The sequence below is a fragment of the Drosophila albomicans genome, chromosome 3 (assembly GCF_009650485.2).
Source record: "Drosophila albomicans strain 15112-1751.03 chromosome 3, ASM965048v2, whole genome shotgun sequence".
Taxonomy (NCBI): Eukaryota; Metazoa; Arthropoda; class Insecta; order Diptera; family Drosophilidae; genus Drosophila; species Drosophila albomicans.
Genome location: NC_047629.2, coordinates 12,249,559 through 12,274,459, shown reverse-complemented (window position 1 = coordinate 12,274,459; position 24,901 = coordinate 12,249,559). Strand labels below are relative to the sequence as shown.

The window sequence follows — 24,901 nt, the reverse complement described above, 5'->3', positions numbered from 1 at the left end:
TTCCGTTTCGACACACCGGATTTATATAGAAATGTGCCAAGTACGCAGTGAGCGCATTTCGCAACTCACAGTTCGCAGTTCGCATCTCGCAGTTCCGATCTCTGATTCTCACATCTCACATTCTCACCACGCCGCGCCTAAATTCTCGCATCTTCTGGGAGAGGTAGTTAGCCTCATTTGCTCCTCGATTTGAGAGCGAGTCGGCGGATTCAATACGATTCGATTGTTCGGCTTTGAGTTCGACTTCGACTTCGACTTCTGCTTCGGTTTCGGTTCAACTCAGTTCAGTTCAATACGAATGCGAGTTTGAGTACTCGAAAATCAAAAAAAATATCGTCTTCAGCTGCGCTCCCTTTAATTTAGACACATGACGATCTCTGCTTCTTATTGTTGTTAATTTGCTTATTGTTATTGTTGTTGTTGTTGCTTTTCTCATTTTTTTATTTGTTATATGCATCTTCTGTATACCACATTTTTATTTATGTATTCATTTCAAAATTTGTTGGTGTCACCTTTGCGCCGTATTCAAATGATCGCATATTTGCCAATAATTTTAATTACTAATTAATTCAATTAAATAATTCGTAAATTTTATTTGTATTGAATGCCATTGCACCCTTGGCATTCATCTCTGCCTCACAAATTACGCATTGCTTCGTCTTCGTCTTGAATTTCATTGACGCATCTTAGAACCATTCAAGGACTTCATCTTCGAATCATCTCAATGAATGAATCATTTGCATTATCGGCCAACTTCCCCAAAAATACGTCATTTGCATTCTCCTGAATCAGACGAAATAGTCAGCAGAGCGAATCATTGTTTTTAATTGCATTTAACAATAATCAGAGTTCAATTTACGCATTTCATTGAAATCAGAGATTAACGACAAAATGTCGACATTTTTTAAATTCTTGAATGTCTTCAATTGGCATTCTAATCTGCCTTTAGACTTACGACAGATTTTTCTAGTAATTATTATAATTATTGTGTATTAAAATTTGAGTTAATTTGTATATATGTAAATATTGAAATAATAAACATTTTTAAAATTTTCCATTATCAATATTTATTTATTTATTTATATTACTATAAAGAGGTAGGAAAACAAATTTAATATTTTGAACCTGATAATATTGTGAATATACTTAAATAGTTATTGGAAATCTCCATATGTGGAATTTTATAACTTTTGCATTAATTAGCTAAATTTAGCGTTCTTTTAAATTCCAAGAATTCCACATCTAAAATCTACATTTAAATTCATTTTTATGCTAATTCGACTTGATTTAAAAATAAAAGTTATACTTGTATATACATTTTTAACGTGATTAGTGTTTTTTTTTTTTTTTGTTAAATGTATAATATTTTTTCAAAATGTACTATCATTATTATTTACAATTATTTACATTAATTTCAAGATAATAGTAAAGCCAACAAAATATGATAAACGCATAAATATCCAATATAGTACAAAATTATAAAATTGAGCTGAAAGTGCATATAATCATGATTCAAGATTTTATCACGTGTGAATACTTTGCCTGCATTATAGTCACCTATAACCTAATTTTACCTGCTGTTAACATTTAAATAAATAATATTAATAAACAAAAGCTCCCAAAGAAATGAAGCTATGCCGTTTCAAATAAAAATCGTGACTAAACTTGAATTCCTTTTTCGTTAAAATTTTAGCAAAACTGAGAGTTTAATTGTACTCAACAAAGATTAATTTAAAATAATTAGCACATACTATAAAAGTGGCAAAAAAATCGCTTGGTTTCAGTGCAAGTGAAGTTATTTTTAGCTTTGCGATAAACTTAATGTTAACGGTTAAGTTTTATGAGGCAAATCCATGAGTTAAAGCCTTATTTTTGTCTGTGTCTCTTCTCTCTTTCTCTCTGTGCTGAGCTTAATTACAGGATATGTATATGCAAATATTTAATGTCATCTACGAAATTCGAGGCATGCCATTTTTAATCGTAGCACATTGTTGTAGTTGTAGATGTGGTTGTTGGGGAACTGGAACCGATGACAACATCGTTGTGGCAGATCGCTATCCAAGACAACAACTACCTGAGGCACTCGGAAGCGCCATAAAAGTGCCGTAATGAAATCATAAATTAACCAAAAACCAGCGGAAACAACAACAAATTGAAATCAACGACAGTAACAACAACAACAACAACAACAACAACAACAATAAAAAAGCATATAGCGCGCGCCTGCCACAACTTGAAATGCATTAATTTAAACGAAGCTGCGACTCGGGGCTTGGTCTCTGCCTCGCGATATGAGCAGCATATGTATATGTACTTTATGATGTGTATGTACTATGTAGAACCGGAATTGAATTCAAAATCAGCAAGCAAGACGATGAAGAAAAATGTTGACAAAATTGAATTTAATTGTGTAGCATCGCAGCTTGCTATGTGTCCTTAGCTTAACGGGATTTTTGGCACATAACCTAAGTGAGACGCAGGCTGCAGGCTGTAGGCTGTAGGCTGCTGGTTGCTAAGCATATCTTTTATGGCTGCCGGCTTAAGGCGATTAATTGCAACAATAAACATAAACAGTGATTAAAAAGCCAGAGAGCTTGTGCTTGAGCTTGAGCTTCAGCATCGCAGACTTAGCCAGAGTCAGAATCAGAGACAGAAGCAGAGCTCACAATCCTGCGGTCCGAGGCGGGGCGGGTTTTTTTGTTGGTATCGGGGCGTCACAGTCACTGCACTGCAAAGGTCGTACACTGAACTCGAGAGCTCAGCCATTTCGATACGATCCAATCCGATGTGATCCGATATGAATCGTTTCACAGCCGAAGCCGAAAAAAAGATACTCTCGCACTGTGAATCACGTCGCGTGGCTGGAATTTCATTTAGTTGCTGCTTTGTTGTGACTCTGACTTCGACTCTGGCTGTGGCTTTTGCTTTTGCTTTTGTTTTAGGTTTTAGGTTTGAATCATACGCATACGTGTATTAAGTATAATTGTGGCATTCATAAAAATCGCAAATACTTGATAAATATTTAAATATGCTGGCTTTTAATCAATTACAAGTTCAATTTGATTGGGCATTCGGAATGCAGCCTGTATTGACTAAATGCGGCTTCCCGCTGATTCACAATCGCGACTTGTGACTTGGCATTGACCTTGAGTCGCAATTTGGCCAAAAGAATTTCACACTTTCTTTGATGTATTTCGTGCTTGGGGAATGTCAAATATATGTATATAGTACACAAATACTTCTTCTAACATTTATTTACTGTATTCATCATAATGCAGCATTAATCTATAATCTTCTTTAAATTAATTATAGCTAGAGTACGGAATTGCTTTCTGAATTCGTTTTAATGAAGTTCTTATACATTTATTTCCTAGCGATATACATATAAGTATAAATCCATCTAATCGGACATTTAGATCACAGTGATTAGCCGTAAGTTGCTTAACAGGAACATAACACACACTATCTTAATCAGGCTGTTGTTGTTGAAGCTTTGCTGAAGCCGCGTTGACGAGTTGCACAAGTTACCCCGGCAGTAGCAGCGTTTAATTGTCGATGTCCGCATCTCCGTTGGCAGCTCCACGCACTCCTCCTTGTAGGGTTCAGCAACGAAGGCAAAATCCACGTAAGCTCTATATACCTCCACTTGCGTCACATTCACCTGCTTGGCACATCCTCTACGCTCCATTGTTCTCCACTGACCGTTGGACAAATTAATGCTATGCACCTCTTTGACACACATTGTTGAATTGGTGCAATTCACTTTGAATTCTGGAGAATCTGTCAATTTTGAGCACGCCGGACGTTTACCGTGCTCATCGTAAGTGCCTTCCTCGAAGCACTCAAAGCACTGCATTATCTCAGCTGCCCGGCAGCTGTGTGCAAGCGTCGCAAGTACTGCGAGTCCAGTGATAATCGAAAGACTACTTCTCCATATCATTATGCTCAGCTATTGTAGAAATGCACTTTGCTATAATTCGAGTACATTGACTACGAGTGCGCGCTTCCAGTGTGAAGTCTGAATAAGAACTAGCTGCTCAGTGTGCGACTTCAGTTTATCACGAATTTCACACTGTTCTTATGACTAAACGTCCGGTTCATTTCGGAGCGGATCGGATCGGATGAGTTTTATTTTTATTTTACCATACATTTATATTTAGTTCTCTCTGACTTTCTGTACAAGTGTAAGCATGATATGTTTTGCAATTATGCGATCAAACCACATAAAAATTATGTGGGGCTCAACTTTTAATCTTTAAGGGAAATATTGAGAGCCTCTGCTTAATCATTTGTTTATATAGCAAGTGATTAATTTAATATGAATAACAATATTTAAAAACTTGCAAAGTTTGGGTATTATGTAAACTTAAGCAAACAAAACAGTGCGGTATTATTGTAAAAACACACCAAATTGATATATCACACACACTAAAATATACTAAAATCCAGTATCAAATGATTTTTATACCCGCTACCCATAGGGTAGAAGGGTATTTTAATTGTGTGCCGGCAGGAAATATATGTAGCAGGTAGAACGAGGCGTCTCCGACCCTATAAAGTATATATATTCTTGATCAGCGTCAACAGCCGAGACGATCTAGTCATGACCGTCTGTCCGTCTGTGTGTATGTCCGTCTGTCCGTATGAAACACTGAATCTCAGAGACTATAAGAGATAGAGCTATAATTTTTTTTTTCGACAGCATTTGTTATGTTTGCACGCAGATCAAGTTTGTTTCAAATTTTTTCCACGCCCACTTCCACCCCTGCAAACAAAAAAAATCGAATAACAAGCGTAATTTTAAAGCTAGAGTGGCTTTGGTATATACAATAATTACTATAGTAGTTATGATTCCTGAAAATTTGATTGCGATCATATAAAAATTGTCGAAATTATTAAAGAAATACTTTTGTATGGGCAAAAACGCCTACTTACTAGGGATCCTAGTTGCTTTGGCCGACAATCTGGTATATGGTGCCGTCTATGGTATATTTTGAATATGGTACTATATAGATATACCAAATATACCATTTGGTATATTTTTTGTATTTTTGCAGTATATATATATATATATATATATATTTTTTTTTTTTAAAGTAACAAGTAAGAAAGCTACAGTCGAGTGTAAACAAAAGTAAATGGTAAGTAAATCAAATAAATACACCACAAATATTAAAAAAATATTAAAAATCATTATAAAATAATTTGTTTAAATATCGAGTGATTATATTAACATGAATACATATAAATTTTTAAAACCTTGTCTAACCTAATTAATATACTACAAATATTTAAATATACTAAAAGTCATAAAAAATTAATTTGTTTAAGTATCAAGTGATATAGCATGAATCGGAGTATTTAATAACTTGCAAGTTTGTGACTTATTTAAATTTTAGGAACCAAACCAGTGCAGAATAATCGTAAAAGTATACCAAAATAATATATTTCAAGTATTAAAGAATTCTAAAAATTATATTCCTATATTCATTGGATAAATACAATAACTTAGAATATCAAATATTCGATATTGTTAACCAGTGCAAAGCGGTTATTGACGCTGATTAAAAATGTCTATACTTTGTTGGGTCGGATATGCTTCTTCTGTATGTTATATAGAGTTTCGTTAGTAGAAAGTGAAATTAAAAATGTCGTTATTTAAATCATGCTAACAGTATTAGATTGTTTAGCATTATTTTATAAGGAAACCATTATTTAAATATACAATTTTAAGATTATATGTTGTCTAATTTAAGATTTCGATATTTATATTTAAAATCGCCTAATTCTTTATGCTAATTAATATTGAATAATTAGAATATCATTCAAAATGTCATCTATTTTGAGGTCTTCTTCCAGTCATCTTATCTTGTTTTAATTCTTTGGAATTGAAATTTGACTCTCATGCAGTAATATAAATATTTTTATGTCTGTTATAAATTTTGATTTATTTATTACGTTTCTTTGTGTATAACGTTCATAATGTTTGATGACCTCGTGCCTGTCAGTGTCAAGGCATTTCATGTAGTTAAATCCCGGTTTCAATACATCTCTAAACACTTATGATTTAGGGGTATTTTCACCTGGATTTTGTTGCCGTCTGACAGCAATTGTGCGGCAATTGAAATCTTTATAGGGCGAGTATTGAGTATTGAGGATTAACCCATGAATTGCCATAAATTACTTTTAGGCGTGGGTTTTCGTCGGTGTTTCGATGACTGAATCTCAATCTGAACAAGTAAAACTCTGTTTGATTTGTCTTTTCAACAGGTTTGAGTGAGCAAAGTTCACTTAAGTTTGTTTAATTATCACTCGGTCTATATATTCAATTTCATTTCATTTTTAGAGTTTCTCGCTGCCTATAAATATTGTGTGCCCAAAAGCGAGTTTTGCCCCCACGAATGCGAAGTGGTAGCTGATTGCGAATAGATGGATGACTTTGGGTAGCACTTGGGGTAAGCACATTTAATTGATTCAATTAAGTGAAATGATTTGTGGCATTAATTGTTCGCATTTGTTGTTTTGGGCAACAAATTAATTTACTAAATACAAAATGCAATGTAAACGCTGATCTTAAATTTTGTTTCAGGGCGTCACACGAACCGCACTTGAAAAACAATACAACAAATTACCAATCGCTTTGGCGCTTAATTAGATACAAATCCCGTCCAATACTGTGTATCCTTACATATACATTTGATTATATGTGTATTTATATTGATATTATTGTTACTCAAATTTATTTGCCGGTGGGCGTAGAAAACGCTTCAAAAGATCAAAAAAGTTCAAAGCACCGAAGTAATCCGATACTGTTATAAATTTTGAGGCGCTTTCGGCGTTTTGGCATGATTTTTATCAGTAGGTGCTAAATAAATTAAATATTAATGTTTTATCTTGTCTTTAATGTTATCTGGTATTTTATGAGATAAAAAGGAAAAATCCCATCTAAATAAATTCACAGCTCACCCGAGTGTGAAACATTGAATTGTTTTTTACCTTATTTCTGTTTTGCCTGTTTGCATATTTGTTTTTGTTATTTAGTATTTAAATGAAATACAATTGCGTTGTGTCACCCTACAGGAATTTCAATTCCATGTAAAGCTAAGTTCAAGGTTGTGTAGTGTGTATTATTTTTATTGACCAATTTGCGCTTCCTACCAGAAATCAGCGTCTAGGCCTCTGGTCGCCACCGCAAAAATGCAATTAAATATATTGTAATCTGTCAGAGGAGAAGAAAAATAATAATTTAATTGGCGCCTGTTTCGATTTGTTTTTTGCAGCCAATGAATTCTGTTAGCATTTGTCACATTTGAATGATTTTAATGAGGCAGCCGAGTTCACAGCAATTTGAAATTCATTAATTGCAAAGCACCAAATTACGCATGATATTGTTTGGATTAACTCAGCCCAAAACTCAACAGATTTAAATACTAATATTGTATACATCTTAATACTTACATTCGTACTTATTTGTGTGTGTGTGTTTTGAATATTTTATTGTTTCATAAAGAATCCAAATTGATATTTACATAAACAACAATTTAACTTCGAGTTGTTCAAGGAGCGTGTATCGCATTGTACCATTGTCATTTATGGTTTTATTACTTCGATTCTATAAGAATACGTGTATTTATGTCTATGGAAACTTTCCGGCTTCAAAAATTGTCTCAGTTACAATTTTATAGTATTTTTAGGGCGTGTTTATACCCGCTACCCGTATGTTGGAAGGGTATTATAACATGACAATCGTCGCTGCAGCTGTTTTATACTATTGGTATTTTTAATTTAATATTATATTGATAAATGCAGCTTCGATATATTTTAGTAGTTTTTGTATAGTAATTTAGTATAATAATTTAGTATAGTAATTTAGTTCCACTCTGTTTTGTTTTTATTAAAAGTGGGCATTGGGTATCTCATAGTCGAGCACACTCAACTGTAGATTTCAGATAGATAGATCTGATATTGTTTTCGTCTCGATTTTCTATAGTCTTTTAATTGATAGATTCATCACACAAGTATGCAAGGTGATAGGTTAAAGTTCCCTAGACAAGTTCAGAGTGAAGCATCACCTCAGCTACCAACTTTTGAGGGCGTTTCAGCTTTCGATTTTATCTGGTTTCTCATCATATTGTTGTTGTTTGTTGTTGGTTTCATTTTGTTTTGCTTTTTTATGTCGGTACCTAAACTGGCTGATGATTGATGAGTGCTGACCACACACGTTTTGATTGATCGCCAGTTATTATTAATGCCCATTAAGACAAACGATCGTTTTATTGTTTATTATGAGCGTTAAATTTGATTTAAACGACACTAATTAACTATAATCCTATCAAATCTGATGAAATGTTAACAAATTGCCCCACAGCGGAAACTCAACAGATTAATTCATTTCTCGTCTGCTTTCGAAAACTTCCGACATTCTGAAAGATGATTATGAAGACTTGACACACCTATCAAGTTAGGAATTTCGATAAGCTTAGAAAGGTGAAAGAAAGAGAAAAGTATATCTATTTTAGAGATTTTTAATTATTTGAATTATTTACTTAACTCTAACAAAAAACTTGTTAGTTTAGGCATATTTTGGACAAATCTGATCGCACTAGAAGGATGGAAGAAAGCGAAAAACAGAATCTTAAATGGTTAAATTAAATTTAAAATTATTTCAATTACTTGTTAATCTCAATCGTTTTGGAAGATTCTTCCCATCAGATCTGATGGCATCAGTTTACTGTCAATGTTTTTACGTGTTCCGCTCAGGTTACAGATTTTAGATTTTCGCTGGAAGAAAAAGAAAATAATTTAAATTGTATCTATACATATTGAAGACTTTCAATTACATTTATGTGCAGTAAGAAACTTGTTAGTTAAAGCACAATTTGGTAGATTTTTTCCACCAAATCGGATCGCTGCGGATTACCGTAGAACTGTCAATGTTTTTACGTGTTCCGCTCAGATTACATTTCAGATTTTTGCTGGCGTTCAAAAGGTCAAAAGCAATTGGGTGCCATCAATGTAAACAAGTTGCGTTACTTGAGCATCTTAGAAGTCACTTTATGGCTTGTTAGTATGCAAAGAATTTCAATTAACATCCGTTAGTTGTAGGCGCTGCAACCAGCTGACAGTTGACTGACTTGGGGAGCAACTGGTTGCAGCTAATTAAATAATTAAGCAGTGACATCTTGTGTTAATAAAACTAGACAATTAATTAGCTACCCACATGCAATTTGTACTGAATGCCGTAGCTGAAACTAACCTGGCCGGTGCTTCTATTGGCTTCAGTTAAACGCATTCAACGTGTCAACGAGTCGAAATGCACAGAAGCTTGTTCATTGCATTGCTGCTAGGATTGTTAGCTCACTCGGCGCAAGGAGCTGATGAGGTGCCACTGCCGACTTCTCCACCCAGGCCAGGACACTACGTACATCAGCTGCACGGTGCAGGCGGATGGTATGTGCCGGATAACAGTGGCAAATATCGCCATGATCCGAGACCCTACGATGGCGGCTACGGGGATCGTGGCCTGCCATACGCCAATGATTTGCGCGGCATCTTCAGGCAGGCCGAGGAGCAACTGGTGGCCAGTGTGCAGCAGGCAAATGATGAGTTCGCCTTGGGACCGCGTGATCATCTGCGTTTCATGATTGACTTCAACTACAATGGCACTGGCTGGCAGATTATCCAGTTCGAGTGGGTTCGCGATGGCGATGGCAGCAACGAGGAGCAGCAACAATACAAATATGTGAACGAGAACAAGCTCTGGGACACCGATACGGCTTCACAACCAGCTCAACCATCCTACGAGTACGGGCAGCCAGCAGTTGATACAAACTGTGCCACAGAACAGCATCAGACATGTTATGGAGATGAAGCTCAGCAGCCGCTAGAACAACCGAACATCGATAATGAGCAGGATGTAAGCATACATTTGATTTTTTTATTTCATCACTTCATATATCATTTTTTTTCAGCCTGCTAAACTGCAATCTACTATCAACAATGTACTGGAATATATACAACAACGCATCCTGCCAACACTTAACTAAGCTGTGGCTTTGAAAAAAAATACGTATACGCCACAAATTCATTTGAAATAAATTCTTTGCATGTATTTTGAATAAAATATAAAAATTAAATAAAAAAATAAATAAAACTATTTAATTGTGTTGATTCTATATAAAAAAAGTTTAATACAATTATTATGAATTGTAATATTAAATATTATTTTTAAAATTCAAAAATGTCTTTCGCTAACTATGAACATACAACTTGTAAGACGAAACCAAAAAGATTAAAGATTTATATTTCGCATAAATTTATTTATTTCAAAGCAATAACGAACAATTAATTTGAACTCTTAACTCTAAGTTACAATGCGCCCTTTTCCTTCAGATAAGCCAACAGCCTGGGAATATGTTCGGGCACCTTGGGAATATGTTCGCCAACGGGCACGAAACCGTTCTCATCTGCCACGTAGTCCACGCGGTAGAGCAGACCATCATCGCCAGTATAATGATAGAAGCCCTGGGAACGAATGGCATCGCCTTCGGTCTGCTTCTCAATGCGTCCGCTCTCCTCGCCCAGAATGCCATTTTCCGTCTCATAGCTGTTGAGAATGAGAAAGTGAAGAATAGAAATGGAAATTTCAACTAATAGACTTACAGATAATTGTAGCCATCGGTCTGCACTTCTCCTTCTTGGCGTATGATAGCAAATCCGCCTTTGCCAATGCCTGTGCCGGTTCCTTGTGGCAAATTGGGACGCTGGTCGACCACAACAGGAGCCACACGAGCAACAGTAGGACGAGGCTGCACAACAGTAGTCCTGGCACCACCATTAGCACCGTTAGCACCATTGGCATTTTGTCCACCACCAGCGCCACCGCCACGTCCTCCACCACCGAAACGGTTCTTGTCGTTGATATAGGGATTGTTGCCACCAGTGTAATCTCCTCCAGGACGATTATCGTGCTCGTACTTGTTGTCCTGATGCACATAACGTCCATCGTTTCCGCCGCGATATCTGCCATCATTCACGGGCACATAGCGTCCATCATTGTTGCCGGGGCGAGCTCTCGAAATAGGCGCCAATCTCGGGTCAGGACGATAGCGACCATCGTTTTGGGCCAGCGCAAAAGCAGCGCAAATCAACAGGAGAATCTACGGGACACAACAATCTATTACAATCGAGCGTCTATAGCATCTGAAGTCGAACTTACCGTTAGACGCAGCATCTTCACTAATCAGCAATGAGCAGATCTAGTCACAATCCGAGCTTTATATACGTGAGATTCATGCCGAAAGAACCAATCGTTGTATGTGTGTGGATGTGTGCTATGGTCAACTGGCTAAATGACACAATGAGTAAGGGGCCAAATGATTATATGGCTATATGGCTAACCGTCTAACCGGATAACTCGGAGCTGATGCGACAACTATTTTCGAAGCGCTCAAAACTAGATCTATTAAGCACTGTGATTTACGAGGCGTTTACTTCATATTTTCTGGAAGGCAGACGCTACGCCCAACACGCAACGAGAATAGCCTCGTAAACTGATGGGCCATTCTTCTTATGACGATCAATTGAATTAATTATACGATCATTGTCCCAGCCATACGGAAACGCTGACATTTCTCTAGGCATTGATAAATTTTTGGTAAAGTTTGGTTGCAAAAATAAACGAATTATAAATTGCCGCACACTTAGCGAAGACCAAAACCATTTTATTGTGTACCTAGAAGTATGCAACGATTTTTATATTAAATTTAAAGTTATGACTTTATATGAGAAAGCAAACTATTTTAGATAGAATGAATTTAACATGATAACATATCTGATAAAAATTATAATTTGTAACTATATTGAACTACTTAAAAAAATAATTATTTTTCCACTTGCATATTAAAAAATCAGTAACTGGGCTATTTCCACTACAATTTAAGCAACGACCTGAAAGTATGCAACATATTTTTTCTGCGTCAATTGTGTTGAATTTCGAAAAAAATGTGTTAGTCTCTTTTTAAATTATATTTGTTGAGATATGCATCTAGTATCTTAATAACCATTTCGATCTCCCACAACGTTATAGGTAATATAGTCAATAAATCTGAAATAAATTAGAATATTTGAATATATTTCTGGTCGCCAGCAGAGCAAGCAATAAGAGTGTGCTAATTGAACCTCTCAGAGGTCAATAGCTCATGAACTAGTCGCTACTTTGTTGTCTCGCTTTGCATATCTGAGCTCAGCTTAGAAAACGCAATAATTATTCATTCTATACAGTTTATTAATTTTGCATAATATGTACATGTGTGCACTAAGCTTTAAATAACAAATCTCTGCGGTTGTCTCTGCCTCCCTTTGCTGTCATCAATTTGCTAGCAGCAAATAGATAGATAGTTAGCCTCTGCGTGCGGTGTAGCTTTGTGATTCAGCTGGCGGTGGTGGTGCGGTGGCAATGTAATCCAAGGCCCGCTGTATGGCTGGTGGAATGGGCGGTGCTGTCGGTAAATGATCGCCCTGCGGCTGGAAGCCGTTCTCATCGGCCACATAGGTGATCCGAATGGGTGTGCCATCAGGTGCCGTGTAGGAGTAGAAGCCCTGTGCGACCTGTGACCACCAAAAATCGAAAAGAGCACAATGCAATGCACAGTTGCAGCTAATTACAATGACTTGAGCAATTTGTCAGCCACGGGGCAATTTCGTGAGGCAATTGCAAATGTCAAATGGTTGTGTTGGGACTTAAGGTCGGATTACATAGTTACGTTAACTTACCGGTCCTGCATTGTCAGTGCCTGCATTCTTAAGATAACCCTCCTCCTCCACATTGATGCCATTTTCGGTCTCATAGCCATATTTGTAGGAGCCATCAAAGTTGACCTCCTGATCCTGCCGCAAGATCTTGATCGGTTCTGTAGCAGGTCCTTGTGGTCGTGCCTGCGCGATGGTAGCGCATAGCAGCAAGGCTGCAACACTTAACAACTGCTGTGGATAAAAAGATAAACAAAGAATAAGGCAAGACGAACAAAGTTAAAATGAAATTGAACTTACTAGGTTCTGCATGGGCTGAGATGTATATCCTTTTGTTGTTGGGGCACTGGCGTGGAACTTGCAACTGTGGCTGACAACTGCAAAGGTTTGCATATTTATAGCAAAAACTTGAATCAACCACACAGCATCTGAGTACTAGTTGCTGCTTGAACTTTACATTTGCCTCTTGCCACGCTTGCCACAGAGCCGCAGTGCCACAGTGCAACAGAGCGACCATTGATGAGTGCTTAGCATTTTGCAGTTGCACAGATCAGAAGCCAAGCTCACAGCCTGCCCAAATGATTAAATCTTCTTCAGACTCTTCAAGTGCATTGTTCGCGTGTTGTGGCTATATGAACAAATCTGCAATTTGTCGAGAAAATTGTTTACAACTTATAACATGATCAGCTGCGCGCTGGGAGGTGCTCACTACCTTTTGAGGTAAATTAAGTATATTTATAGTTACGACTAATCAAATTAAATACAAATTATTTATGAACTAGTTTATAATAATGTCAAAAAGAAACAATTTCTAAGAAAATTAAATAATCAGAATAATTAGAAATTTTAATTATAAATCTATAAAGAAACGTTAAAATTTGCAATGAAATTTAAAACTGTTATTAGCAAACTAAGAAGATTTAAATTTCTAATTTAAAAAATTTAAAAAATACATTAATATTTCTCAAATCCAAATCTGCAACTCAATAATAAACTTTGACAAATGATTTTAATTTTTAAATCGTAAATAATCTTTCAAATTTATTTTGTGATTTATTTGCACTAGCGTTTTACACTTTTGATAATGTTGAGTAAATTATGTATTTATGAAATATTCTCACACAGATCAGAAGGCATGGTTTATCGCTCACGATGTGCTATATCTAAATATGCACTTTGGTCAGTTGTGATGGAGCGGTAAACTTGTATGATGGCATTCAAAGAACACGTATTGCATTTCAAATCAATTTGTCAGCTACATTTTTAGACATTTAACTTTAGCATTAACTGCGTTCTGATGTGCCATCCACACTCACACTCACACTCATACTCACACTCAGACTAAGAGTTAGAGCCATTTGAAATTGCACAATCTGAAGCCGTCCCATCAATAGCCATCGCAAGTGGAGGCGGCAACGACACAACATCATTATACGATTACCATTATACGATTATGTAGTAGAGTTGCCACGCCACCTGACCATGATCATGTCTAGCTGCTAGTTTGCTTGCTGTTTACCAGACTGTCTCTCCGTCTCTCTGTCTGTCTGTCTGTCCGACTGTCTCATGACCTTTGTTGGAGGTGGCATGCGGTTAGTCGTGCTCTCAGGGAGGCGCTCAGTCGCAACAATTTGACCAAAGGCGTTAATGAGCCCTCATTTGCCTGGGTCAATTGGCATAGTAAATGTCAAGTGCCCTTCAAGTGTACCCCAAAAATATTCGCACATATTATCATTTATGTTTAATAATTTATAATTTTATTTTGGGATAAATAGGATGTACATTTTCATTGTTGAATTGTGGCAGGCAGGTCAGTTAGATGATTCACTTATCCCTTCTTGTTGAAGAGCATCGACAGAATTTGCTGCTTGAAGGGTTTGGCTGTTGTCACATCTGTTGAAGTATAGGATGAATAATAGGAGCTTGGGTATGAGGAGTACGAAGAAGAATAGTCGCTGGTATAGTCGCTGTCCAGCTCTTCCAGCTCGGATTCGATGTCGTTGATCAAACTCGTAATGCTTTCCGTCGATTGGGACTGAACTGCAACCAACATCGTCACGGCAAAGATGAAGACAACCAGGAATTTCATGTTAATGCTTTTTGGCTTTGAGCTTTGCTTTGACTGTTGCCAAGATCGAAGTGTGTCTTTCCATGTCCCATGCCAGTACTTTTTATACCCCACGGCAATGAATGAAATGCAATGTGCGTTGTTTACACAAATGTTTATTTCTTGTATTTGTTTAATCCATAAATGTTTGTCCCCAGTGCCTTATGCAATGTAGCCCAATTCAAAGGGCTTTGTTTAACTTGTCTTGTCTTTTTCATGAAGATGGGCGCAACACCAAGAAGAGCAAACAGTTGGAGTCTTGTTGTGTGTGCTTAACGTACAAAAATGTTCTTTTCCTATAACATACATATATTTACTTAACATGCTATTATTCTGAATGGATATCAATATGTGTTAATATATGTAGCGATCATAGGAAGCGGGCCATTCCATGGCATGCACAAAGTCTGGCAAATCGTCAATAAACTGTGTGCTCACAGCATCGCGCTTATGGAGATTGCTTAGATAATGACCCGAGATGCCGATTTCAAACACGGGCTCATCGAACTTGCCATTCGTCTTCTGTAAATAGTCAATAAATAAATGAAATTATCTTTAATGTTCTTCCCATTCTCTTCTAATACTCACCGCCAACTCCAGATAAAACTCTATGGGTGAATCATCAACGCCCCAAGCAAAGAAGATGTGGTATGGTGGCTTATAGATGCCCGGATTGTCTAGCATTCCCCTCAAGAATGACCAGTCCAGCATCTTAACACCATCCATCGGCTTCAGGAAGACACTCATGCGTGCAGGACCCGTCAATTTAAACTCATATCGCACCGTATAGCCACCTTCCAGCACTGTCTTATTAAGCAGCTCCAATGTTGTGGTGCCAGGCACCTCGACAGTCTCCTTGCGTGGCAGCCAACGTGCCGCTTTGCGTGCCTCGCACCAGCGATGATTGAAGCACGGCACTCCACACATCATTTGGGTGTCGCAGACATTCTCTAGACTAATCAGTTCACTAAAGTCCATTGTGTCACGCAGCGGCAGCTCCAAACGACGATCTTGCAGATCAAAGTAGTAGCCCGAATCATCTAAACTGAGCGAACCATCATACTCATAGAATCTTCGATGTACTTGCTGTAATAAGGAGAGAAATTCATATAGAGACTTTTAATTATATTGCCGACTCAAACGACTTACCAAGAAGTTAACACGCATCACATTCGTCTTGGCGCGATAGGGGAATCCCACTTCAGATACGGATATCATGCAGAATATAAACATAATCAGCGCCAAGCCTCCAATCATGCAGTTTGGACGGCGGAAAATATTTATAAGAGGAGCCTAAAAAAGGGAGAAATTAAGATATTTATAATGAAATTAGCTTTATTTTAATGTTAAAGCAAAGATATGAGTACTAAGTGTAAGGATATTAGAAAATATTTCTGAAAATTTTATTACAATCGAATAAAAATTAGAAAATATTGACCATATATGAATTATTGCATAAATTAATGGAGCAATTCTGTTTCTTACTATTACACATTTATGCTAACTATTCGTTTGACATTTACTTTCATATTTGATGAAGAAGTAATTCTTAGAATCCTAAGATTTAATATAAGATCTTTTAAAAAAGATATAATATAATTTAGAATTACGATTCGTTCGATTCGTAATCGTTTAGAAAACGATTATGTTTCTTAACTTTCTACATTACGGAAACATTTAAATAAGGAAAAGCAAAAGTAACGTTTGAAGTTTTAAAGCTTTCTATGAAAATGATAATAATTCCGATAGAGGACATTTCTATGAGCAGGAAGTATTATAATTTTCAGAGAGATTTCGAATCCTTTAGGTGAAAACTCTTTTTAAAAGTATCTTAAAGCTTAAATTGTAACACAACAAACAAATTAATATTAATGAATAGAGAATTAAAGACTATATCATTGTGACTTTGTTTCTTAGTAATAACTTACCACGAAACCAAAGGCAAATATAGTACCCAAGGCACAAAGCAAAGCTATGAGCATATCCGGATTAACCTCGGTGCCTTTGCGTGCTGTCATAGGAATGACGATGACGAGGAAAGAGTGAAACAAGTAGCTGAAGTAAAGGAAAGGCATTGCCTGGCACACAGCCATCAAGATCGACCAATAGTAGCCTGTAAATAAAGGAAATAACTTAATCCAATTCTAAAATAAAATGATGACAATAAAACTTACCGCGATCATGCAACTTGCTGACCAAATTGATGATCAGTGCACCGACATAGAAGAGCAAGGAGATCATGCAGAGATATGCACTGCGAATGCTAACAGCTGTGATGATGATGCACAGCAGAGCGAGCAGGACACAGTGAGCATGTCCAGCCATTTGCAAATGATATGGGTGTGGTATCTTCTCCTACAAATATCTGACATAAAATACCGATTTCACTTAAAAGGAATTTGCACTTACCCTGGGTCGCAGAGTGTAATACAAGGTGAACGGCAGCACCAGACCGATGAGCGATGGACAAATGAAGAGTCCAATCACAAGCCAACTGTTGGTCAGATACGTCATTGTCCGATCGCCGGCATCATAGAACACCGACATCAGCAGCGGCAAGCCGAGAGCAAGTATAAATCCAGCCAGCTCCAAAAGGAAGAGTATGCCAAATTCACCTGCCACAAAACCGATGCTAAGATCCGTTGTCTTGGTCATTCGCCAGAGCGAGATACACACGAGGATCAGGCCAGCAAAGGCAAAGCAAATATTTAACGCAATGCCCGTGGACTCCAAATAGTAGACGAAGAACAAACCCAGGAAATCAAAGAATACCGAATGACCAGCGGAGTGTGCCTAGTTGTCATAAAGATTGTGTTGCGTATCTTTATAGCTAATGTGTTGTATAAAGCAATTAAAGATTTTGCGATAAGCGAACCTACCTCAGTATCGTGCATCTCTTCAGCATTGCAGATACTACGCACGAGTGACAGCAAATTCTCGCCGGTATTCTGTAATGATGCTCGGGATATTACATCGAAGCGATCGTATTTGGTGTGGTAGACAAAACCATTGTATACGCCAGCCATATCTAGACCTGATTAGCAAAGATATCAATTAATATCTGATTAGGCTGTAACTAAAGCAGCTAAGCTCACCTGGCACCGGACCAAAGTCACGGAAGATGCGAAAGTCCGTGTCGGAAGGAATAATACCAGCCTGGAAAACTTCCTCGGCCATTGTGGTGGCAAAAGGATGCTTAGCGCCTTCCCTGTAATGCTGCGATTAAAAGTGAAGTTGATTAGATAAGCTGTTATCATTAATGAGCGAATATGGCAGCCATAAAATATGTAGTATAGCCGATAAGAGATGGACTACGTGAGCTGCAGAAGACTTACTCGCATTAGCCAGGGATGATTAGGTCCGCCTTGAAAGAGAATCTCACGCCCTCCAGCGCCACAAGAGTCCAGATTGATCAGCGCTCTGAAGACAGATTCTTTAATGAATTCTGAATAATATTTATCATAGCTTTGACTCACTTGCAGTTGGGCGACCATTTGTGTTGCGAGATGAAGGCATGCGAACCCTGCAGCGGCTGTTCCTCGGCACCATTGAACAGAAACACAACCGGATGCTCAAATGTTTCCTCTGATGTGGCCAATAGGCGCATCACCTCCAGCATGGTCACAACCATGAAACCAGCATCTCCAGTACCTGGAGTATGAATAAGGTTAGCTTCACTCCATATACTTCTACTTCTATTCATAACTCACCCACACTCCCTGGCTTTGTGTCGTAGTGACTGTTGATCAGCAGATAGGATGTGCTATTGGAACTCCTTGTGCTCAGCTTAACAATCACATTCTGCACAGCCTGATACATGTTGATCATCTCCCAATGCAAATATGCTCCCGATGCCCGTTGCACATCCACTTCCAGCTCGTAGATATCGTTGCGCATTACCTGACGCACTAATTCGATCTTGTTAAGCAGAAACTCCACCATAGTCTTCTCATTCATTTCATCGCCCACAATCTTGGGCCCCATACGATCCAATTCCAATAGGATTTGTTGAGCACGCTCCGCCACAAATTGTCCCGGTTTATTGGCTTCCTCCTCGATCTTTATGGCCGTGGGCAAATAGTTGAAAAGGGGAAAGACCACGGCAAAGAATAATGCCACCCAGATAAGCAAATAACTTGGTGCATAGTACCATGGCAGTGGCTTTGTGCGTTTATCCTTTTCAATCCACTCAATGATGGTATTTCCATTATCGATGTCCACCTCCAATTCCTGAATTAGTAAGAATAACACTTTAATACATACTTTCCTTTATAGTTGTATCCATATATCCTACGTTTTTATCCTTTCCGTTCTCCATTTTGGCAACACCTGCGATATCGAACGTCTTGTGGCAACTAAGTAAATTTCACTGCAGTTCTCTTAATTTTAAAGTAAAATTTAGTATATACAAATCTATGTACTAGCATCAATCTTATCAACTGTGATTTCATATCTTTAACTTTGACTTTTATGTACACATTGCCATAATTTGTATATTCCTATATACTGCTGATAGGATAAAGATATTTATGGACCCAAACAATAATATAGATTTATTGGACTTCAATATCAATGCCATGCCACGCATATATCTGAGTAAATCAATTTTTCGGTACTTTGGAACTCGGTTCGGGTTCAATTCAATCCATATCCTCAATGAATGGATCTCCATTCTGATAATATCGACTATCGTTCTTAATAAGGTGGATTTATTGATCTAACTACTTCGCATTTGTAAACTAATTATTAGCTAGCTTTTAGTATTGACATTAGAGTGAGCCAAGTGCGTCTATAATTGAAAACGTTTTTTATTGAATCCCACACGAAGTGATAAATGATCATAAAGCAACAAAGCATTTATTGGGCGTGTCAGGGAATTACTTCAGGACTGTGACAAGTAAAATCAATTCTTGATAATTTCCAGTGGGACTGAATCTGAGAATGTATGTGTGCAGTGTACAATCAATTTATATTGCTTGCAGTGCATATTTAAACATTTATGACAAAATAATAATAACTAGGGGGGTCACCCTCATCACATACAACAAGCAATCTTTTTATCAATTTTATTATACTTTATTTTAAAAAGTGTGTAAGATATAAAACATAAGAAAGGTCCACAAAGAAGGTAACTTGGTAGAGAACAGCAACATTGCTATAAACTGTCATCATATATGTTTGAGCCAGACCAGATTACAATAATTTAGCTGCCTTTTGAAAAATTTTATACATTGCCCTTCGTTATCCCAATTTCGTTGAAAACAATTACATGTGAGTTGTCTTTATCATATTATTTAAGCTTTTTATTTTTGTTTTTGTGCTTCGCTATCCCAATAAAATTTAATTCTATCATTGATTATTTTTGCTTTACCAAACAAATAAAGCAAAAAGTTATTTCATATGTTATATTGTAACAATTTCGTTGAAAACAATTATATGTGAGTTGTCTTCACTAAATCATATTTTTTAAGTTTTTTTTATTTTTAACCTTGTACTTCGCAATCCCAATAAAATTTTATTCTATTATTGATTTTTTTTTAATTGATTATCACACTCTTAAAACAAATAAAGCAAAAAGTTATTTCATATGTTACATTGTACATAAACTTCATTATTTAAAGTTGAAATTTGAATAACGAATATCTTTTTTAGTTTGTGATAAATTAATTTATATTTTATTTGACATTCTAATATAATATAATACTAATTTGTATATTTATAGTGCACATTAAATATAACTAGAGAACATATCGTTTGTATAGTGTGGGCCATTCCATAACATGTACAAAATCGGGAAAGCTGTTAATAAACTTGATACCCGCCGCGTCCCTTTCATAGTCATAGCTGACATAATGCCACGCAACTCCCAACTCAAAGATTGGAACATCATAGTTGCCATCAGATTTCTGCAATGTAAAGAAAACAATTAATAGACATTATACAATATATAGATCTATTTACTTACCACAAAGTCAATGTGAAACTTCAACGGAGTGTTATCCTTGCCGTATGAGAAGAATATTTGATAGGGCAACGTATAGTCTTCCGGTTCGTCTAACATATTTCGTATAAAAGACCAGTCTGACACAGCCACATCATCCAGCGGTTGAATGAACAAACCCATGTGTGGTGGACCACTCAACTCGAACTCGTAGCGAACTGTGTTGTTGCTAGCTTGAACAGTTTTAGCCAAAAGTTCTATGGAAGCATTGCCTGGTATATTCACTGGTTCTTCACGCTCCAGCCAGTGGCCTGTGGAGCGTGCCTTGCACCAGCGATGATTGAAGCAGGGAACACCACACATCAATAGCGTATCACAATCAGCATTAATGCTGTGCAGGCCTGTCAAATTGACTGTGGTGTCCTCGAGTGGATATTGAAGGCGTCTGTCCTGAAAGTCGAAGTAATAGCCAGAATCGTTGATGCTAACGCTTCCATCGTATTCATAGAAAGTGCGTTGAACATGCTGTGAATAGAGTATAATTAGAGTAGATTGAGTGCAAAGTTAGTGTAGAGTTAGTGAATAGACAGTGAAGAGTTGACGTAAAGTTAGTGTAGAGTTAATGTAGATTTAGTGAATAGTAGAGTTAATGTAGAGTTAGTGTAGACTTAGTAAATAGTAGAGTTAATGCAGAGTTAGTGTAGAGTTAGATTAGAGTTATGTAGAGTTAGTGTAGAGCTAGTGTAGGGTTAGTGTAGAGTTAGTGTAGAGTTAGTGTAGAGTTAGTGTAGAGTTAGTGTAGAGTTAGTGTAGATTTAGTGTAGATTTAGTGTTGAGATAGTGTAGAGTTAGAGTAAAGTTAATTTTAAGTTTGTGTAGAGTTGGTGTAGAGTTAGTGTAGAATATGTGAAAAGTTAGTGTAGAGTTGAGGAACTGTAAAATTAGTGTAGAGTTAGACGCGAGTTAATGTAGAGTTTGTATAGAGTTAGTGTAAAGTTAGTGTAGACTTGGAGTAGCCCTTGTAAATAGTAGGGTTAATGTATAACTAGTATTGAGTTAATTTACAGTATGCAAGTATTAGTGTAGAGTTAGTGTGGAGTTAGTTTAGATTCCCACTTTGCTAACCAAACTTACCAAGAAGTTGACCCTCATGACGCTCGTTTTGGCTCGATAGGGGAATCCCACGTCCGAAATGGCAATCATGCTGAATATAAAGGTAATAATACCCAGTCCAAGCATGACAAACTTCGACCAACGGAACATGTTGATTAATGGTGACTGCCAAAAACAATTATAATCAATTTATTTGCAATTAATGAAATAACGTCAGCTTACCACAAATCCCAATGCAAAGAAGACACCTCCTACACATAATAAACAAACCAGGAGATCGGGATTTATTGAACTGCCATTGCGGCCCATCATGGGAATGAAAATGACAAGGAACATGTAAAACAGCGAGCAAAAGTAAAAGAACGGCATCAGCTGAAATATTTGCATGATCAGCACCCAGAAATATCCTGTAAATCAATGACAAATTATATTATTCCCAAGTGGTTTAATAGCAGTTATGGCTAGTTTACCTCGATCGTGTAGGGAGCTCAGAAGATTTATCAGCAAGGCAGCCGAGTAGAAAAATGTCGATATCATGCAAAGATAAGGAGTGCGCAGACTGATCGCAGTCAGTATGATGGCAATAATCGATAGCACAATACAGTGAGCATGCAGACTCATTTGAACGTGATAGGCATGGCTAATACTCAGCTATAAAATGTGAAATAAGTTAAAACACGTTCAAAGCTAATTGACCAACTAATAACTTACGTTCTTGCGGAACATGTAGTACACAGTTGTGGGCAGACTGAGTCCAATAATGGCGGGGCAGATAAAAAGACCAATCATTAGCCAGGTGTTCGTGAAATAAGTAAGCGATCGATCGCCGGCATCAAACATAACAGCCATCAGCAACGGCAGGCCGAGGCAGAGTATCATGCCCAGCACGTGGAGTGCCAGCAAAATGCCAAACCAAATGGAGATATCGAACAAGGATACCTCAGACACGCGGGCCATGCGCCACAAGGAGACACAGACCAGAGCAATGCTAACAGCGGCAATGCAGGAATTGAGAATTGTGCCAGTGCTGGCTCTGTAGTAAACAAAGAAGAGGCCTAGGAAATCAAAGAACACCGCATGTCCCTCTGCGTGTGCCTACAGATATAGAAAGGATATAAAATATTACTTCCTTAGATTATAGATGAAATCAGTGCACTCACATCTGTGTCATGCAGCTCGCTGGCATTGGCAAAGGCTCGCACCAGGGGCAACACATTTTCTCCAGCATTCTGCAGTGAATTTCGTGGCACAGCAGCGTAGTTGTCAAATATTGTGTGATACACATAGCCATTGCTAACCTGTGCGATATCCAGACCTAAAACAATATAAACAATATATATTCGAATACTAAATTCACTCGTTAATTCATTCACGTACCAGGCACATGACCATAATCGCGAAATATGCGAAAGTCTGTGTCGGAAGGCAAAATGCCAGACTGGAAGATTTCCTCGGCCATTGTTGTGGCAAATGGATGTTTGGCATGGTTTTTGTAGTACTGTAATTGAACACAAAGCGAATGTATTTTGTAGTATGTTGTTTTTTTTTTGGTCACCTAAACGCTTCCGAGCAACAGTTTTTTTTATCGTTTCGCCATAAAAAGCCAAAACATTTATGCGATTTTTACAATGCCATAAACTTCTAAAAGGAACCGCGTACAATCTGTTGATAGGAAACAAAATTCGCATCGTAACTTACCTCCATTAGCCATGGATGATTTGGGCCGCCCTGGAATAACAGATCACGGCCACCGCTGCCAGCGACTTCCAAATTCACCAGCGCCCTGTCAACAATCAGTTCATTATATATCCTACTATATATTATATATAAAATGATTTTTTCTTACTTGCAGTTTTTGGCCCATTTGTGACTTGTAATGAAACCATGCGAAGCCTGCAAAGGATTCTCCTCGGCACCATTGAAAAGAAAGACAATGGGATGCTCAAATGTCTGCGATGAAATAGCCACTTGTCGCAACACCTCCAGCATAACAATAACCATGGTGCCATCATCGCCAGTGCCAGGACTGCTGGGCTTCGAATCGAAATGGCTGTTGACCAGCAGATACGATTCACTTGTGGAGCCACGAGTGCTCAGCTTGACAACCACATTTTGAACACCTTGATACATGTTCACCATATTCCAATGCATGTAAGCACCAGATGATTGTTGCACATCCACCTCGAGATCATAGAGATCTTGTCGCATGGCGGCACGCACTTTTTCCACTTCATCGACCAGAAAGGCAACAGTAACCTCCTCATTGGCAATGCTGCCCACAACCTTGGGTCCAATGAGATCGTAATCTAATAGAATACGCTGTGCTCGCTCGGCAACAAATTGACCAGGTTTCTGCTCCTCTTCAGCGATGGTCACTCCATCCGGAAGTCGACTAAACAGTGGTATAACCACAGCAAAGAAGAGAGCAAACCAAAGGAGCAAAAAGACGGGTGCATAGAACCATGGCACCTTAGCTCTTTTATTTTTGGGTGCTTTAAGCACATTGATGAGTGCCACATCTAATTCCGCAGTGGATACACTCTATAAAACAAAAACAAAAAAAACAAAAATGAAATAATACACATACTTATAATTAATTTTTAACTCTTAATATCACTTGCATTTGAGTCCTTTTCGTTAAAGGACATTTTGTTTGCCGTTGTCGTCTTGCTAACGTTGTGCTCCGCTGCCGAACTTTTGGCAACTAACAATTATTTTCCAATGGGGCGCTAAGTTAGACGCAAGGTTTTCGTTTTTTATCGACACAGATTTGTACTTTGAATGGTCTATAAAGATAAATGAAAGAGTGTGATATAAAACGAAAAAAAAACACAACTACACTTATTGGAAGTTTACCAACCTTTTTGATTGATTTGTAGTCTCGCTCGTGGTCAAGGAATAATTAATATCCAATCGGGCTTTGTTATCTCAATTATTACTATTACCCATGTCCGATTAGTGATAAGTGATGCATATATATTTTCCTTTCA

General features: G+C 37.5%; 7 protein-coding genes across 7 annotated transcripts; 1 reads left to right on the top strand and 6 right to left on the bottom strand.

The window, feature by feature from the left end:
• Positions 1-3,412: 3,412 nt before the first annotated feature.
• On the bottom strand, positions 3,413-3,856 carry LOC117566698 (uncharacterized). Its single transcript, XM_034246244.1, has one exon. It carries the CDS (start codon positions 3,854-3,856, stop codon positions 3,413-3,415), a length of 444 nt encoding a protein of 147 aa, XP_034102135.1.
• A 5,431-nt stretch (positions 3,857-9,287) lies between these two features.
• On the top strand, positions 9,288-10,127 carry LOC117569019 (uncharacterized). The gene is made up of 2 exons (XM_034250007.2): positions 9,288-9,916; positions 9,972-10,127. The coding sequence occupies exons 1-2, from the start codon at positions 9,314-9,316 to the stop codon at positions 10,044-10,046; spliced, it is 678 nt and encodes a 225-aa protein (XP_034105898.1). The 5' UTR covers positions 9,288-9,313; the 3' UTR covers positions 10,047-10,127.
• A 171-nt stretch (positions 10,128-10,298) lies between these two features.
• Positions 10,299-11,294, bottom strand: LOC117568652 (larval cuticle protein LCP-30). The gene is made up of 3 exons (XM_034249449.2): positions 11,219-11,294; positions 10,663-11,159; positions 10,299-10,606 (listed from the first exon to the last, which is right to left on the bottom strand). Exons 1-3 carry the CDS (start codon positions 11,231-11,233, stop codon positions 10,369-10,371), a joined length of 750 nt encoding a protein of 249 aa, XP_034105340.1. The 5' UTR covers positions 11,234-11,294; the 3' UTR covers positions 10,299-10,368.
• Positions 11,295-12,319: 1,025 nt separating this feature from the next.
• On the bottom strand, positions 12,320-13,102 carry LOC117569278 (endocuticle structural glycoprotein ABD-4). Its single transcript, XM_034250384.2, has 3 exons — positions 13,051-13,102; positions 12,775-12,984; positions 12,320-12,609 (listed from the first exon to the last, which is right to left on the bottom strand). The coding sequence occupies exons 1-3, from the start codon at positions 13,060-13,062 to the stop codon at positions 12,400-12,402; spliced, it is 432 nt and encodes a 143-aa protein (XP_034106275.1). The 5' UTR covers positions 13,063-13,102; the 3' UTR covers positions 12,320-12,399.
• Positions 13,103-14,578: 1,476 nt separating this feature from the next.
• Positions 14,579-14,839, bottom strand: LOC127565714 (uncharacterized). The gene has a single exon (XM_052005703.1). It carries the CDS (start codon positions 14,837-14,839, stop codon positions 14,579-14,581), a length of 261 nt encoding a protein of 86 aa, XP_051861663.1.
• An 81-nt stretch (positions 14,840-14,920) lies between these two features.
• Positions 14,921-19,200, bottom strand: LOC117568519 (endoplasmic reticulum metallopeptidase 1-like). Its single transcript, XM_034249221.2, has 12 exons — positions 19,152-19,200; positions 18,568-19,087; positions 18,334-18,508; positions 18,193-18,277; positions 17,953-18,073; positions 17,737-17,891; positions 17,267-17,650; positions 17,032-17,212; positions 16,786-16,970; positions 16,007-16,150; positions 15,446-15,943; positions 14,921-15,379 (listed from the first exon to the last, which is right to left on the bottom strand). The coding sequence occupies exons 1-12, from the start codon at positions 19,173-19,175 to the stop codon at positions 15,212-15,214; spliced, it is 2,640 nt and encodes an 879-aa protein (XP_034105112.1). The 5' UTR covers positions 19,176-19,200; the 3' UTR covers positions 14,921-15,211.
• Positions 19,201-20,501: 1,301 nt separating this feature from the next.
• LOC117571184 (endoplasmic reticulum metallopeptidase 1-like) lies at positions 20,502-24,631 on the bottom strand. Its single transcript, XM_034253214.2, has 11 exons — positions 24,533-24,631; positions 23,758-24,452; positions 23,610-23,694; positions 23,289-23,409; positions 23,072-23,226; positions 22,623-23,006; positions 22,382-22,562; positions 22,134-22,318; positions 21,933-22,076; positions 20,823-21,323; positions 20,502-20,763 (listed from the first exon to the last, which is right to left on the bottom strand). The coding sequence occupies exons 1-11, from the start codon at positions 24,557-24,559 to the stop codon at positions 20,596-20,598; spliced, it is 2,646 nt and encodes an 881-aa protein (XP_034109105.1). The 5' UTR covers positions 24,560-24,631; the 3' UTR covers positions 20,502-20,595.
• Between the last annotated feature and the right edge of the window lie 270 nt (positions 24,632-24,901).